The sequence below is a fragment of the Piliocolobus tephrosceles genome, chromosome 5 (assembly GCF_002776525.5).
Source record: "Piliocolobus tephrosceles isolate RC106 chromosome 5, ASM277652v3, whole genome shotgun sequence".
NCBI classification, from domain to species: domain Eukaryota; kingdom Metazoa; phylum Chordata; class Mammalia; order Primates; family Cercopithecidae; genus Piliocolobus; species Piliocolobus tephrosceles.
In genome coordinates this window covers 62570210-62588506 of record NC_045438.1, presented here as the reverse complement: position 1 = coordinate 62588506, position 18297 = coordinate 62570210, and the positions used below count along the sequence as shown (strand labels likewise).

General features: G+C 38.7%; 1 protein-coding gene across 1 annotated transcript in view; it reads right to left on the bottom strand.

The window, feature by feature from the left end:
* The window catches only part of AK9 (adenylate kinase 9), a 197616-nt gene that overhangs the window by 52143 nt on the left and 127176 nt on the right, over positions 1 to 18297 (bottom strand). Inside the window, exons 22-24 of the mRNA XM_023206014.2 lie at positions 14299 to 14388; positions 13625 to 13825; positions 13150 to 13265 (exon numbers count right to left, since the gene is read on the bottom strand). Coding sequence (XP_023061782.2) covers positions 13150 to 13265; positions 13625 to 13825; positions 14299 to 14388 — 407 coding nt within the window. The remainder of the gene's footprint in view (positions 1 to 13149; positions 13266 to 13624; positions 13826 to 14298; positions 14389 to 18297) is intronic.

The window sequence follows — 18297 nt, the reverse complement described above, 5'->3', positions numbered from 1 at the left end:
AAAATAGATATATATTAAGGCACAAATACAGTATTTTAAAAAATACAAATGGAATACTTTACATACTTATTTACATCATACTTCTTTTCACAAAACAAGATACAACCAACTTTCTATAAAGGTGCAAAAGTGAGACTAACCTTTCCTTTTACTACTTTTATTTGATATTTATATCAGAATATGCAAGCTTTGGCTGGGTGCAGGGGCTCATGCCTGTAATCCCAGCACTTTGGGAGGCTGAGGTGGGTGGATCACATGAGGTCAGGAGTTCGAGACCAGCCTAGCCAACATGGTGAAACCCCTTCTCTACTGAAAATATAAAAATTAGCCAGGCGTGGTGGCATGTGCCTGTAATCCCAGCTACTAAGGAGGCTGAGGCAGGAGAATCGCTTAAGCTGGAGAGGTGGAGGTTGCAGTGAGCCGAGATCGCACCACTGCACTCCAGCCAGGGTGACAGAGTGAGACTCCGTCTAAAAAAAAAAAAAAAAAAAATCAAAAGCAAGCTTCAAAATGAGCTGGGAAATAATGATTTTTTTCTTATGATGTTCAAAAAATACAGGGAATTATCTAATCAATGAAGGTATATGTAAGAAATGACCTATAAAGCCTCCCTCATCTATTATTTTTGTTTAGTTTTTATCTTTCTTCCTAAGCCCATATTTTAGTAATTGATTTTTTTGGGGGGTAAAATCCTTTCAAGTTCTTATAATTTTTTTTTTTTTTAGTTTTTTCTTTATTTCTTCTAAAAAAAAAAAAGGGATACATGTGCAGAACGTGCAGGTTTGTTACATAGGTACGCATGTGCCATGGTGGTTTGCTGCACCTATTGACCCATCCTCTACATTCCTTCCTCTTACCCCCCAACAGGCCCTGGTGTGTGTTATTCCCCTCTTTGTGTCCATGTGTTTTCAGTGTTCAACTCCCACTTATGAGTGAGAACATGTGAGTTGGGTTTTCTGTTCCTGTGTTAATTTGCTGAGGATGATGACTTCCAGCTCTATTCATGTCCCTGCAAAGAACATGATCTCATTCTTTTTTATGGCTGCATAGCATTCCATGGTATATACATACCACATTTTCTGTTTTTTTTTTGAGACGGAGTCTGGCTCTGTCGCCCAGGCTGGAGTGCAGTGGCGGGATCTCAGCTCACTGCAAGCTCCGCCTCCCGGGTTTACGCCATTCTCCTGCCTCAGCCTCCGGAGTAGCTGGGACTACAGGCACCCGTCACCTCGCCCGGCTAGTTTTTTTGTATTTTTTAGTAGAGACGGGGTTTCACCATGTTAGCCAGGATGGTCTCAATCTCCTGACCTCGTGATCCGCCCGTCTCGGCCTCCCAAAGTGCTGGGATTACAGGCTTGAGCCACCGCGCCCGGCACATACCACATTTTCTTTATCCAGTCTATCATTGATGGGCATTTGGGTTGGTTCTATGTCTTTCCTATTGTAAATAGTGCTGCAATAAACATAAGTGTGCATGTGTCTTTATAGTACAATGGTTTATATTCCTGTGGGTATATACCCAGTAATGGGATTGCTGGGTCAAATGGTATTTCTGGTTCTAGATCCTTGAGGAATTGCCACACTGTGTTTCACAATAATTGAACGAATTTGCACTCCCACCAACAGTGTAAAAGCATTCCTATTTCTCCACAGCCTCACCAGCATCTATTATTTCCTAACTTTTTAATAATCGCCATTTTGGCTGGCATGAGATGGTATCTCAGTGTGGTTTTGATTTGCATTTCTCTGATGATCAGTGATGTTGGGCTTTTTTTCATACGGTTTTAGCCACATAAATGTCTTCTTTTGAGAAGTGTCTGTTCATATCTTTTGACTACTTTTTGATGAGTTTTTTTTTCTTGTAAATGTGTTTAAATTCATCATAAATTCTGAATATTAGACCTTTGTCAGATGGGTAGATTGCAAACATTTTCTCCCATTCTTCAGGTTACCTGTTCACTCTGATGATAGTTCCTTTTGCTGTGTGGAAGCTCTTCAGTTTAATTAGATCCCATTTGTCAATTTTGGCTTTTGTTGCAATTGCTTTTGGCGTTTTTGTCCTGAAGTCTTTGCCCATGCCCATGTCCTGAATGGTATTGCCTAGGTTTTCTTCTAGGGTTTTTTATGCTTTTGGCTTATACATTTAAGTCATTAATCCATCTTCGGTTAATTTTTGTATAAGGTGTAAGGAAAGGGTACAGTTTCAGTTTTCTGCATATGGCTAGCCAGTTTTCCCAGCACCATTTACTGAATGGGAGATCTTTTCCTCATTGCTTGTTTTTGTCAGGTTTGTTGAAGATCAGATGGTTGTAGACGTGTGGTATTATTTCTGAGGTCTCTGTTCTGCTCCATTGGTCTATATGTCTGTTTTGGCACCAGTACCATGCTGTTTTGGTTACTGTAGCCTTGCAGCAGAGCTTGAAGTCAGGTAGCGTGATGCCTCTAGCTTTGTTCTTTTTGATTAGAATTGTCTTGGCTACACAGGGTCTTCTTTGATTCCATATGAAATTTAAGATAATTTTTTCTAATTCTGTGAAGAATGTCAATGGTAGTTTGATGGGAATAGCATTGAATCTATAAATTACTTTGGGCAGTATGGCCATTTTCATGATATTGATTCTTCCTATCCATGAGGATGGAAAGTTTTTCCATTTGTTTGTGTCTTCTCTTATTTCCTTGAGGAGTGGTTTGTAGTTCTCCTTGAAAACGTCCTTCACATCTCTTGTTAGTTGTATTCCTAGGTATTTTATTCTCTGTGTAGTGATTGTGAATGGGAGTTCATTCATGATTTGATTCTCTGCCTGCCTACTGTTGGTGTAAAGGAAGGCTTGTGATTCAGGCACATTGATTTTGTATCCTGAGACTTTGCTGAAGTTGCTTATCAGTTCAAGAAGTTTTTGGGCTGAAATAATGGGGTATTCTAGATCTTAAAATCATGTCATCTGCAAACAGATACAACTTGACTTCCTCTCTTCCTATTTGAATACTCTTTATTTCTTTATCTTGCCTGATGGCTCTGGCCAGAATTTCCAATACTATGTTGAATGGGAGTGGTGAGAGAAGGTATCCTTGTCTTGTACTGGTTTTCAAAGGGAATGCTTCCAGCTTTTGCCCATTCAATATGATATTGACTGTGGCTTTGTCATAAATAGCTCTTATTATTTTGAGATATGTTCCATCAATACCTAGTTTATTGAGAGTTTTTAACATGAAGGGATGTTAAATTTTATCAAAGGCCTTTTCTGCATCTATTGAGATAATCATGTGGTTTTTGTCTTTGGTTCTGTTTATGTGATGGATTACATTTATTGATTTGTGTATGTTGAACCAGCCTTGCATCCCAGGGATGAAGCCAACTTGATCATGGTGGATAAGTTTTCTGATGCACTGCTGGATTCGGTTTGCCAGTATCTTATTGAGGATTTTTGAATCGGTGTTCATCAGGGATATTGGCCTGAAGCTTTCTTTTTTTGTTATGTCTCTGCCAGGTTTTGGTATCAGGCTGATGCTGGCTTCATAAAATGAATTAGGGAGGAGTCCCTCCTTTTCAGTTGTTTGGAATAGTTTCAGAAGTAATGGTACCAGCTCCTCTTTGTATTTCTGGTATAATTCAGCTGTGAATCCATCTGATCCTGGGCTTTTTTTGGTTGATAGGCTATTAATTACCTCCTCAATTTCAGAACTTGTTATTGGTCTTTTCAGGGATTCAACTTCTTCCTGATTTAGTCTTGGCAGGGTGTATGTGTCCAAGAATTTATGCGTTTCTTCTAGATTTTCTAGTTTATTTGTGTAGAGGTATTAATAATATTCTCTGATGGCAGTTTGTATTTCTTTTCTTTTTTTTTTGAGATGGAGTCTTATTCTGTAGCCTAGGATGGAGTGAAATGGTATGACCTCTGCTCACTGCAACCTCCACCTCCCAGGCTCAAGCTATTCTCCTGTCTCAGCCTCTTGAGTAGCTGGGATTACAGACGTGCACCACCATGCCCAGATAATATTTGTATTTTTAGTACAGATGGGGTTTCGCTACGTTGGCCAGGCTGGTCTCGATCTCCTGACCTCAGGTGATCCACCTGCCTTGGCCTCCCAAAGTGTTGGGAGTGCAGGCGTGAGCCACCGCACCTGGCCCAGCAGTTTGTATTTCTGTGGGGTCAGTGGTATATCCCCTTTATCATTTGTTATTGTATCTATTTGATTCTTCTCTCTCAATAGTCTAGCTAGTGGTCTATTTTGTTAATTTTCTAAAAAACCAGCTCCTGGATTCATTGATATTTTGGAAGGTTTTTGTGTCCCTATCTCCTTCAATTCTTCTCTTAACTTAGTTATTTCTTGTCTTCTGCTAGCTTTTGGCTTAGTTTGCTTGTGCTTCTCTAGCTCCCTTCATTGTGATGTTAGGGTGTTGATTTGAGATCTTTCTAGCTTTCTGATGTGGGCATTTAGTGCTATAAATTTCCCTCTTAACACTGCTTTAGCTATGTCTCAGAGATTCTGGTACATTGTCTCTTTGTCCTCATTGGTTTCAAAGAACTTCTTGATTTCTGCCTTATTTCATTATTTACCCAGGAATCATTCAGGAGCAGATTGTTCAATTTCCATGAAATTGTGTGATTTTGAGTGAGTTTCTTAATCCTGAGTTTTAATTTGCTTGCACTGTAGTCTGAGAGACTGTTTGTTATTATTTCAGTTCTTTTACATTTGCTGAGGAGTGTTTTACTTACAATTATGTGTTTGATTTTAAAATAAGTGCCATGTGGCATTGAGAAGAATATATATACTGTTGATTTGGGGTATTGAGTTCTGTAGACGTCAACTAGGTCCGCTTGATCCAGAGCTGAGTTCAAGTCCTGAATATCCTAATTAATTTTCTGTCTCATTGATCTAATACTGACAATGGGGTGTTAAACTCTCCCACTATTATTGCGTGGGATTCTAAGTCTCTTTGTAGGTCTCTAAGAACGTGTTTTATGAATCTGGGTGCTCTTGCATTGGGTGCATATATGTTCAGAATAGTTAGCTCTTCTTGTTGAATTGTTCCCTTTACCATTATATAGTGCCCTTCTTTGTTTTTTTGATCTTTATTGGTTTCAAGTCCATTTGGTCAGAGAATAAGATTGCAATCCCTGCTTTTTTTGGCTTTCCATTTGCTTGGTAAATTTTCCTCCATTCGTTTATTTTGAGCCTGTATGTATCTTTGCATGTGAGATGAGTCTCTTGAAGACAGCATACCAATAGATCTTGGCTCTTTATCTAGTTTGCCATTCTGTACATTTTAATTGGGCCATTGAGCCCTTTTACATTTAAGATTAGTATTGTGAATCTGATCCTGTCATCATGATGCTATTTGCTTATTTTACACACTGGCTGACACAGTTTCTTTGTAGTGTCATTGGTCTTTGTATTTTGGTGTATTTTTGCAGTGGCTGGTACCAGATTTTCCTTTCCAGTACGTATTTAGTGCTTCTTTCAGGAGCTCTTGCAGGGCAGGCCTGGTGGTAATGAAATCCCTCAGCATTGCTTGTCTGGAAAGGATTTTATTTTTCCTTTGCTTATGAAGCTTAGTTTGGCTGGCTATAAAATTCTGGGTTGAAAATTCTTTAAGAATGTTGAATATTGGCCCCCAGTCTCTTACAGTTTGTAGAGTTTCTGCTGAGAGATCCATTGTTAGTCTGATGAACTTCCCTTTGTATGTTACCTGGCCTTTCTCTCTGGCTGCCCTTAACAGTTTTTCCTTCATTTCAACCTTGGAGAATCTGATGATTATGTGTTTTGGGGTTGATTTCATGGAGTATCTTAATGGTGTTCTCTGTATTTCCCGAATTTGAATGTTGGCCTGTCTTCCTAGATTGAGGAAGTTCTCCTGGATAATATCTAGAAGTGTGTTTTCCAGCTTGTTTCCATTCTCCCTGTCTCCTTCTGGTACTCTAATCAATCATAGGTTTGGTCTTTTTAGGAAGTCCCATATTTCTTGGAGGCTTTGTTCATTCATTTTCATTCTTTTTTCTCTATTGTTGTCTGCATGTCTTATTTCAGTAAGGTGGTCTTCAAACTCCAATATCCTTTCTTCTGCTTGGTCAATTTGACTGTTGATAGTTGTGTATGCTTCATGAAGTTCTCATGCTGTGTTTTTCAGCTCCATCAGGTCATTTATGTTCCTCTCTAAACTGATTATTCTAGTTAGTAATTCGTCTAACCTTTTATCAAGGTTAACATGCTCCTTTAACTCATCTTAATTTTTTTATTACCCATCTTCTGAAGCCTGCTTCTGTCAATTCACCCATCTGATCCTCCATCCAGTTCCATGCCCCTGATGGAGAAATGTTGCAATCATTTGGAGCAGAAGATGCACTCTGGCCTTTTGGGTTTTCAGCATTTTTTCATTGATTTTTTCTATCTTTGTGAGTTTGTCAAGTTTTGGTCTTTGATGCTACTGACCCTTGGATGGGGTTTTGTGGGGGCCTTTTTGTTGTTGATGCTGTTGTTGTCATTTTCTGCTTATTTGTTTTCCTTTCAATAGTCAGGTCCCTCTTCTATAGGGCTGGTGCAGCTTGCTGGGGGTTCAGTTCAGGCACTACTCATCTGATTTGCCCCCGTGACTGAAGATGTCACTTGAGGGGGCTGGAGAGCAGCAAAGATGGTGCCTGCTCCTTCTGCTGGGACCTTTGACCTTAAGGAACGCCAACCTGATGCCAGTAGGATCGCTTCTGTATGGGGTATCTAACAACCCCTGTTGGAAGGTCTCACCCAATTGGGTGGTACAGGGAGCAGGACCCATTTAAAGAAGTACTTTGTCCCTTGGTGGAGCGGGTGTGTTTTGCTGAGGGGAAACCCACTCATCTGGGCTGCTTGGATTCCTCAGAACTACCAAGAGGAGAGGCTAAGTCTGCTGGTTCACAGAGACAGCAGTCACCCCTCCTCCTATGTTGATGAATTACTGAATGGTTTCCAATTTGGAGCCATTACAAATAAAGCTGCTATGACCACTCATCAAGTCTTTGAATGGGCATGTGCTCTCCTTTCTCTGGGATAAATCCCTAGGAGTGGTAGGACTGGTTGCTATGGTAGATGTATATTTATCTGTTTAAGAAATTGCCAAACTATTTCCAAAGTGATTGTACCAAGTTATATTCCCATGAGCTGTATATAAGAATTCAAGTTATTCTGCATCCTAGCTAACACTTGGTATGGTCTGTCTTTGATTTTAGGCATTCTAATCATTATCTAATAGTGTCTCATTGTGATTTTAATTTTCACCTCCTTAGTGACTAATGAGGTTGAACATCTTTTCATGTACCTATTAGCCATCTGTATATTTTACTTGGTGAAGTATCTGGTGTCTGTTAAAATCTTTTCTCCATTAAAAAAATGGGTTGTTTGTTTTCTCATTGAGTATTAAGAGTTCTTTATATATTCTGGATATAAGGACTTTCATCAGATATGTGATTTGCAAATATTTTATCCAAGTTTGTCTTTTCATTCTCTTAATAGTGTTTTTTTTTTTTTTTTTTTTTTTTTTTTTTTTTTGAGACAGAGTCTCGCTCTGTCGCCCAGGTTGGACTGAGGTGGCCGGATCTCAGCTCACTGCAAGCTCTGCCTCCCGGGTTTACACCATTCTCCTGTCTCAGCCTCCCGAGTAGCTGGGACTACAGGCGCCCGCCACCTCGCCCGGCTAGTTTTTCGCATTTTTTAGTAGAAATGGGGTTTCACCCTGTTAGCCAGGATGGTCTTGATCTCCTGACCTGGTGATCCGCCCCTCTCGGCCTCCCAAAGTGCTGGGATTACAGGCTTGAGCCACCGCGCCCAGCCAATAGTGTTTTTTTTTAAAAAATAGTTTAGTTCTTACTTTTGATGAAGGCCAATTTATCATTTTTTTTCTTTATGGATTCTGCTTTTGGTGTCATGTCTAAGAAATTTTTGCCTAATCCAAGGTCTCAAAGATTCTCTCTTAGGTTTCTTCCAGAAGTTTTATAGTTTTATAATTTACATTTAGGCCTAGAATACATTTTAAGTTAGTTTTTGTATATCATGTGAGGTTTGGTTCAAAGTTCACTATGCATATGGATCTCCAATTGTTCCAGCACTATTTATTAAAAAGTCAAAAAGACCGTCCTTTCTCCACTAAATTGCCTCTGTAGATTTGTCAATAATCAATTGTCCATATATATGTAGCTCTATTTCTGGACTCCCTTGTGTTCTATTAATCTATTTGCTGTTTTATGCCAGTCACACTATTTTGATAGCTATAACTTTATAATTAATTAATCTTGAAATCAAACATATTAATTCTCTTACTTGGTTATTCTTTCTAAAATTTGTTTACATTATTTTAAGTACTCTGCATTTTCAAATGAATGTTAGGATCAATTTATAAGTTTCTACCACAGTATGTTGGGTTTTAAATTTTGATTATATGGAATGTGTAGATAAATTTGGGGAGAATTGATATAACAATATTAAGTCTTCTGACCTGTGAACATGGTATATCTACTTTTTTTTTCTTTTTTCTTTTTTGAGGTGGAGCCTTACTCTGTCACCTAGGCTGGGGTACAGTGGCACAATCTTGGCTCACTGCCCAAGATCAAACGATTTTCATGTCTCAGCCTTGCCAGCAGCTGGGATTATAGGCATACAGCACCACGTCTGGCTAATTTATATATTTTCAGTAGAGAAGGGGTTTCGCCATGTTGGCTAAGCTGCCTTGAACTCCTGACCTCAAGTGATCTGCCTGACTCGGCTTCCCAAAGTGCTGGGATTACAGATGTGAGCCACCATGCTTAGCCATGGTATATCTATCGGTCCATTTATGTAGGCTTTCTTCTATTTTTCTCAGCATAATTTTGTAGTTTTTAGTGTATTGTTCTTGGATATCTTTTGCTAAATTTATCCCTTTGTATTACATTTTCTTGACGCTATTTTGAAAGGCATTTAAAAATCAATTTCTGATTGTCTATTGCTTACATATAGAAATAAAATTGATTTTTGTATATTGATTTTATGTCCTGAAACTTTGCTAAATTCAATTATTAGTAGTTTTTTCATTGATTCCATTGGCTTTTCTACATAGATGTATTAATTTCATAATGCTGCTTACACAAATTACCACAAATGTAGTGGCTTTAAACAGCAAACGTGTATTTTCTTACAGTTCTGGAGATCAGAAGCCCAGAGAGTTTTATGGAGCTACTGTGAATTTGTTGACAGGGTTAATTCCTCCTGGAGGCCCCAGGAGAGAATCCATTCCTGCCTCTCCACTTCTAGGGTTGGCTCATGGCCCTTTTCTCTGTCTTCAACGCCAGCTTCAAAGCACCTTCTCTCTGACTTCCTGTCTTCCTCTTATAAGGACCTTTGTGATTACATTGGTCCATGTGGATAATCCATGATAACTCCCTCATCTCAAGAGCCTTAATTTAGTCACATCTGCAAAATCCCTTTTTGCATAAGGTAACATTCACAGGTGTCAATTCACAGCTTAGGACATGGACTTCTTTGGAGTGCCATTATTCAGCCTATCACTATAGAAAATCTTATCTCCTATATATAAAGATAGTTGCATCTTTCTTTTTCAATCTGAATGCCTTTTATTTATTTTTCTTGTCTGAATGCAGTAGCCAAACCTTCAGTATAGTGTTGAATAGAAGTGGTGAGAGTGAATATCCTTTCCTTGTCCTGATGTTAGGAAAAAAGCATTCAGTCTTTTACCCTTAAGTATGACATTAGCTGTTAGTTAGAAACTTTCTGTGGATACCCTTTATCAAGCCAAGGAAGTTCCCTTCATTTTTTTTTCTTACCAGTAATAGATGTTGAATTTTGTCAAATGCTTTTTCTGTATCTATTGAGGTGATCACGTTTTTTCCCCTCAGTTTCTTCATATGATGAATTACATTGATTGCTTTTCAAACGTTAAACTAAACTTGAATTTCCAAGATAAGTCCCACTTGGTCATGGTGTATTATTCTTTTTGTGCATTTTTGGATTTGATTTGCTAAATTTTGTTAAGAATGTCTGTATCTATGTTAATGAGTGATATTAGACTGCAGTTTGTTTTTCTTTCCTTGCTTTAAATGTCTTTGGTTTTGGTATCAGAACAATGCTGATCTCATAGAATGACTAGGAGGTATTCTCTTCTTCAATTTTCTGGAACAGTTTGTATGGAATTGGTTTTCTTTCTTTCTTCAAGATTTGGCAAAATTCATCATGGAAGCCACCTGTGTCTGGCTGCTTTTTTTCAGCTTCTGTATGTCTAACAGAGTCTTCAGTTTGTCTTTGTTTTTATTTTTTTATTTTTATTTTTTGAGATGGAGTCTCGTTCTGTTGCGTAGGCTGGAGTGCAATGGCACGATCTCACTGCAACCTCTGGCTCCCAGGTTCAAGTGATTCTCCTGCCCCAGCCTCCTGAGTAGCTGGGATTACATGTGCACACCACCACACCCGGCTAATTTTTCTATTTTTAGTAGAGATGGGGTTTCACCAAGTTAGTCAGGTTGGTCTTGAACTCCTGACCTCATGATTTGCCTGCCTTGGCCTCCCAAAGTGCTGGACAGGCGTGAGTCACCACACTCAGCTTGCCCTTCGTTTTTAAAAGAGGGTTTCAATGGACACAGAATCCTAGGTTGACAGTTTATTTTATTTTTATTTTTATTTATTTATTTATTTTTAAGACAGGGTCTCACTCTGTTGCCCAGGCTGGAGTGCAGCGGTGTGATCTCAGCTCACTGATGCCTTGACCTCCTGGGCTCAAGTGATCCTCCCACCTCAGTCTCCCGAGTAGCTAGGACTACAGGTGTGCGCCACCATGCCTGGTTAATGTTTGTATTTTTTGTAGAGATGGGGTTTTGCCATGTTGCCCAGGCTGGTCTTGAACTCCTGAGCTGAAGCAATGTGTTCGCCTTGGCCTCTCGAAGTGCTGGGATTACAGGCATGAGCCACCGCACCAGGCTGACAGTTTTTTTTGTTCCCTTCAATACATTAAAGATGTTGCTCCACTTTCTTCTTGCATTGTTTTTGATGAGAAATATGCTGTCATCCTTATCTTTGTCCCTGTGTATGTGGCATATCTGTTTTCTCCTTTATTTTTAAAATTGCTTTTGAGCAATTTGAATATGATGTACTTGGTGCTATTATAATATTTTCTTCATGTTTCTTGTGCTTGAGCATGTTTATTTATTGGGCATATTGAATCTGAGAGCTTGTAATTTTTTTTCAAAATTTAGAAAAAATTTGGCCATTATTTCTTCAATCCCCCTCATGCATACTTTTTGTAGATCTGAACTATATGTACACTTTGAGCATCCCTAATCCCCAAATCTGAAATTTGGAGTGCTCTAAACTCTAAAACTTCTTGAGCAGTGATCTGACACTAAAAGAAAATGTAGCATTTTGGATTTCAGATTAAATATTGTGCAAATATTCAAGAATCTGAAAAAGTCTAAAATCAGAAACACTTCTGGTCCCAAGCATTCTGTATAATAGGCTGCTTGAAGTTGTTCCACAGATCACTGATGCTCTTCTCATTTTTTTTCAGAATCTTTTTCCTCTGTTGTTTCATTTTGGACAGTTTCTTTTTTTTTTTTGAGACGGAGTCTTGCTCTGTCGCCCAGGCTGGAGTGCAGTGGCTGGGTCTCAGCTCACTGCAAGCTCCGTCTCCCGGGTTCACGCCATTCTCCTGCCTCAGCCTCTTGAGTAGCTGGGACTACAGGCGCCCGCCACCTCGCCCGGCTAGTTTTTTGTATTTTTTAGTAGAGACGGGGTTTCACCATGTTAGCCAGGATGGTCTCGATCTCCTTACCTCGTGATCCGCCTGCATTTTGGACAGTTTCTATTGCTATTTCTCTTGCAGTGGCTAAACTGTGGTCATACCATTAATATATATTTCATTCCATATACTGTAATTTTCAATCTTAAAAGTTCAATTGAGGTATTTATTATATCTTCTATATCTCTGTTTAACTTTTTGAACATATAGAATAACAACTGTTTTACTGTCCTTGTCATCTAATTCTAAGAACACTTTTGTCAGTTCTGAATCCATTTCAGTTGATTACTTTTTCTCCTCAATGTGAGTCATATTTTTCTGCCTGTTTGCAGGTCTTACAATCTTTCAGTGGCTACTATAATTTTACTTTGTATTCCCATAAATATTCTTGAGCATTGCTCTTGGACACAGGTTACTTGGAAGCAGTTTGATCCTTTTGGCTTTTGCTTTTTGATAGGTGGGGCCAAAGCTTCATTTATGCTAGGTCTAGTTATTCCCCATTCCTAAGGCTAGACCCTTGTTAGTATCTTACCCAATGCTCTGTGAATTGGGAGGGTTTTTTTTTTAAATATATATTATTAATGAAGACCACACTTTAAAATATAAGCTTTGAGTATTATAGCCGGCTTGATAATTGTCTGCAGATACCAGAGATCATTTTACGGCGGGCCAGAGTGGGAACAGAAGAACAACAGCAGACATGGCAGACAATGGATGATGAAAGAAAAGAATCTGCATCTGAGTGGGACAAAACCCACATCCTTTAGTCATCCCAAAGAAAGGCTCTCCAGTTCCTTAGTGATAAAGTACTAAAACCTGTTATCAGAATCACACTACATATTGTTTGTAGTTTGACACATATATATTTGGGTTTAAGTCAGGCAACTTAACCCAGTTAATCACAAGTCTATGTTTATATAACTTAATAACATAATATTTATAAAGCTTCAAATTAAAAGAACCACTTCCTGTTTCATTACTGATAGATGTCTGAACTGGACAGCTATCAAATGAGAATAGTTGTCCAAATTCTGATGCCAAGGGAGTGGATGGGGCCTGAATATGGGTTGCTCCTAACTGAGAACACTGCTCATTATTTTCATGCCTCTTTTAGTTACAACAACCACTTCCGCTAAATTTATAAAATATTTATGTATTTAAAACTTAAACTTTTTTCTGTGTAAAAAAGTTAAAGTAGTTTCCTTTTATCTTTTCATGAGTTTTTTTTCATACTACATAGCCTGGAATTTCAGGGTGAAGTGAAGCTGAGGCAGAGGGAGAATGTATGTGCAAATGAGAATGTCCGTTCGCTTGGGGTCCAAAAGTGATAGTTACCACTCTTATTTGCATATTTTCAATGACTTCACAAACGAGGATGAGTAGAAATAAAAGAATCATGCCTCTTCCTCTTCCTCTTCCTCTAGCTCCTCATCAACCTCTGCTTCAGTCTGGTAGTCTTCTGTTTCTTCCTCATAATCTTCCCCAGTTAACTCCCATGCAGTATATTGAAATGGTTCTAGAGAAAAAGAGAATCATTGGGGAAAATATTTTTAGCAAAAAAAGTTATTAGCATATTACTATAAGGTTAAGAAAATTAATTATTATTATTAGTCTCTTAGATGAAATATGTATGCAAATAGGCCTTTGTAAGTTCCTTATGTGACAACTGATCAGTATGGCCAGAGGTGTTTGGACCGCATGGCTGTTCTGATTGGTCAGGACCTGCACTGTGATAGTTGCTAAGTATTTTATACATCAGCCTTGGATATATTGAACATTTACTTCATAAACCATCAAGGAAGGCTTTCAAGTTTCAAAATGCTTCTAATACTATTGCCTGCTCTTGATAATTAATGCTATGATTAAAGCCCTTACTTTCCATAGTCTCAACCACTTTTTGAAGTAATTCCTGTGGAGTTCTGTCAGCAATCTCCAAGTTTAAAATTTTAATGTAAGCCTCACTAATTGTTGCTTCCAGCTGTTTCCAGAGGATAATGAAAGAATTAATCTTCTCTTTAAATGGCTCCATTTCAGGAACATCAGGATAAGAGTCTTCTGGAAACTCAGGTAGTACAACTTTTGAGTAAAAGACAAAGGAAAGAAAAAAGGGGCTTTAAATATCCTATCTTTAGCCATATTGCCAAAATAACTTATACTTTGTAATATTTTTAAACAGTTGAAAAAAAAATTCTAAGCAACAATATACATTCATAAATTTATAATTTAATTATGCTTTGTTCTTATATTTGCTGTAGATGTATATTTACCTGTTACTAAAACTCAAGCTTTTGGATAATTAACATGAGTTTCTTAAGGAAACTTTAACTGTTAATAAAAAATGTATAAAACAAATTTGTGTGAAAACCAGTGTTATAATCTGGTTTGATACACTTTTAATGGAGTAAGCCAAATATTTATGTATGTCAATTAGTATACAACATAGAAAAAAATAAGTATGAAGCACCTACTATGCCTAAAATTAGGGACCCGTTATAACAAAATATGGAAAGTACTCTTATGCACTAACTACTTTCATTTTACAGTCTAACCTGTTTCAGATAATTTTTCAGTTTCCAGGCCCTCTTTGGATCCTTTTGGGATTTCTGTTTCCACTGTAGTTTCCTCAATAGGCTCAGATACTTAAGAAAGAAATCTAATAGTTAGCGTTTGAATTTTAAAACATTATTCCTTTATGAATGTTTTGGCACAAAGAACACTTCAAATAGTTTAAATTGTATATGAAATGTCTAATAGAAAGTACAGTTTTTGTTAGGGAATGAATGGCATAAGAATACATAATTAAAAAGGCAGAAAATAAAGAGTATTCTTAAACACATAAAAAGACATGGACTAGAATAATAATTGACACATGATACATACAATTCTGGCTGATACTTTGTTAAATATTAATCAAACTTCTTTTAATTTCGCAGTAGACTAATAATACCTGATATTCCTTTTAATTTCTTATTAAAATACCCATGAAGCCAGGCATAGTGACTCATGCCTGTAATCCTAGCCTTTGGGAGGCAGAGGTGGGAGAGTCACTTAAGGTCGTGAGTTCAAGACCAGCCTAGGCAACACAGCAAGATCACATCCTTACAAAAAATGAAAATTAGCCAGGCATGGTGGCTCATACCTGTGGTCCTAGCTACATGGGAGGCTGAGGTGGGAAGATCACTTGATCCCAGGAATTCGAGTTACAGTGAGCTATGATCATGCGACTGCACACCAGTCTGGGTGACAGAGCAAGACACCATCTCTATTAAAAAAAATTTTTTTTTCAAGAAGATACACCAAAAAAGACCACAAAGTGGCAATGAGAGATGATGATATTGCAAAGTCCCAGCTGTAGGTGTAGGCATGGAGAGATTTAAGAGAATCTCAACTAATTTCACTGTTGAATGTATAGTTTGAAAACTGTTTTCCTGAAGGATGTAAGACACGCTGCACATACAGATCCAGCAGAGATGGTTTCAGGGAAGGCAGGCCTAATTATCTGTCTTTTCATCCTACTCTGCTCCTAGTTCTGAAACACAAGTTTTGCATAGACAAAAATACATCTATATGTACATATACATATGTATATACACACACATATTTTGTAACACTGTGGAAACTGTCTTCTGAGGTAGCTAAAATAATACTTGGGTCCTCTTTCAACAGGATCTATAATGTTTAATACTCAATAGAGCAGAAAGTAGAAGGGGACAAGCCTGGGGCTGGCCTGGTGGTGGTATGTTTAATTGTAGGTTGCTCAATTAAGAAAATCATTATAAACCATGGAAGAGAAAAAAGAACACCAAGAATATACAGATAATTCTACAATGCCTTAGCTTCTCTGGCTTAATCAAAGACTGCAATAGTTGGGGGTGAAAATCTAGCCTTAGTCTAGAAGAGCCATTCAAGATGAATATTTACTAAATATTACAACTTGAACTAGGTTGATTTGCATTAACCTATATCAGATATAACAGGTCTATATCTGAGAGTGCCAGGCAAGAAGTCTAGGTGAAAGGTACATGTGTGTGGTGGTCAGGGTAGGGGGGCAGGGTTCTTATAAATACTCTACCTACCCTTCCTGTTGGTAAATGAAGAGTTGGAAATATTCTGCTTCATCCAAGGATAAGTCCACAAAAACAACAAAAATAAAATCGATGAAGAAAAAGAGAGTATTGATCCAAAGATTCAGATGAAAATTTTACTTCTGAAGACAATTTCTTATATAAAGCAGAGTAAATTTTACAAGATATATGCTTGGAGTACTAAAAAACCAAGAGAACAACTGAGTCTATGAAATAAAAATCATGAGGCATAAAGATAGACCAGCCTAAAATAAAGGCAGAAATACAAGAAAGGTAACTGAAAAAAGAAAACAATGCAAGGAAATCTAAAATGCAATAGTAGAGTTAACATATGCATTGGGAATGTTCTCACAAGTGGGAGCTAAGCTGCGGGTATGCAAAGGCATACAAAGTGGTATAATGGACACTGGAGACTCAGAAGGGAGCAGGGTGAGAGGGGAGTGTGGGATGAAAAACCACCTACAGGATACAATGTACACTACCTGAGTGATAGGTATGCTAAAACCCCAGACTTCACCACTATATGTGATTCATCCATATAACCAAAACCCACTTGTACCCCTAAAACTATTGAAATAAAAATTTTTAAAAACGCATTAGTAGAGAGGCAATAAAGTGGAGAAGGCAAACCAGTGACATGGAGGATAACAAGTCTCTGAAAAATTCAGAGAAAAAATACAAAGAGATGAGAACTATCAGGAAAAAGAAGACTAACGTGGTTGAGAAACAATTGTTATCTGACCAAAAACAATAAACGATCCTGAAAAAGGAATCTGAAGCAATAACTGAAAAAAGGCATTATTAGGTAGACAAAGATTGTGATATCAAGACAAAAAGAGCTCAATGAATTTCAGGGTAAATCATTCACATACCAGCAAAGTTTTAACAAATAATGGCATTGAAAAGGATCCTTTGAGCATCCCTGCAGGAAAAGAACGAAAAGAACAGAAATGAGGCAATATCTTGACTTTTCCATGTGTAGAAGATGAAGCTATGTCAACATGAGGAATTCTGAGAAGAAAAGGTTATGACAATAATTTAATAGCCTCTAAGTTGTCTTATACGGGCAAAAGCAATAGATTTGCAGAAAAATCACAAAATATGCCACCCTGGATCCTTAAAAAGTTGCTCAAAGATGTAGACCAGATGACTAAGAGATGAATCAAAATTAAAATCTCAGGAATGGAGTCATGTGGAATTTGGGAGAAATCCAAATGGAATTATCATGATCCTAATACCACAAAGCTACAGAAATGCACAGCCTGTTCTAGTGGACTGGAAAAAACTGGCCACACTAATGAGCATTCAACAATGTGGAGAAGTTGTGCCTCTTTCCAAAATGCTATCTGAAGGAAGTTTAAAAACAAATAATCTCCATATAAATAGTTATTGTTTATTGAAAATAACTCTCTTGTAGGACTTTAAAAATGTCTGAGAGGAAACCTTTCTCTCAGGCTGAAGTCTAATTGGATCACAGTTAGATAAAAACAAAACAAACAAAACACCATGCTTTAAAAAGCTAAAAGGGGTGGCGGAGCAAGATGGCCGAATAGGAACAGCTCCAGTCTCCATCTCCCAGCGCGAGCGACACAGAAGACCAGTGATTTCTGCATTTTCAACTGAGGTACTGGGGTCATCTCACTCGGGAGTGCCGGACAATCGGTGCTGGTCAGCTGCTGCAGCCTGACCAGCGAGAGCTGAAGCAGGGTGAGGCATCGCCTCACCTGGGAAGTGCAAGGGGGAAGGGAATCCCTTTTCCTAGCCAGGGGAACTGAGACACACAACACCTGGAAAATCGGGTAACTCCCACCCCAATACTGCGCTGTAAGCAAACGGGCACACCAGGAGAATATATCCTATACCTGGCCGGGAGGGTCCCACGCCCACGGAGCCTCCCTCCTTGGTAACACAGCAGTCTGCGGCAATCTAACCGCAAGGCAGCAGCGAAGCTGGGGGAGGGGCGCCCGCCATCGCTGAGGCTTAAGTAGGTAAACAAAGCCGCTGGGAAGCTCGAACTGGGTGGAGCTCACAGCAGCTCAAGGAAACCTGCCTGTCTCTGTAGACTCTGCCTCTGGGGACAGGGTACAGCTAAAAAATAACAGGGGAAGCAGCAGAGGCCTGTGCAGACGCGAACGACTCGGTCTGACAGCTTTGAAGAGAGCAGTGGATCTCCCAGCACGGAGGTTGAGATCTGAGAAGGGGCAGGCTGCCCGCTCAAGTGGGTCCCTGACCCCTGAGTAGCCTAACTGGGAGACATCCCCCACTAGGGGCAGTCTGACACCCCACACCTCACAGGGTGGAGTACACCCCTGAGAGGAAGCTTCCAAAGCAAGAATCAGACAGGTACACTCGCTGTTCAGCAATATTCTATCTTCTGTAAACTCTGCTGCTGATACCCAGACAAACAGGGTCTGGAGTGGACCTCAAGCAATCTCCAACAGACCTATAGCTGAGGGTCCTGAC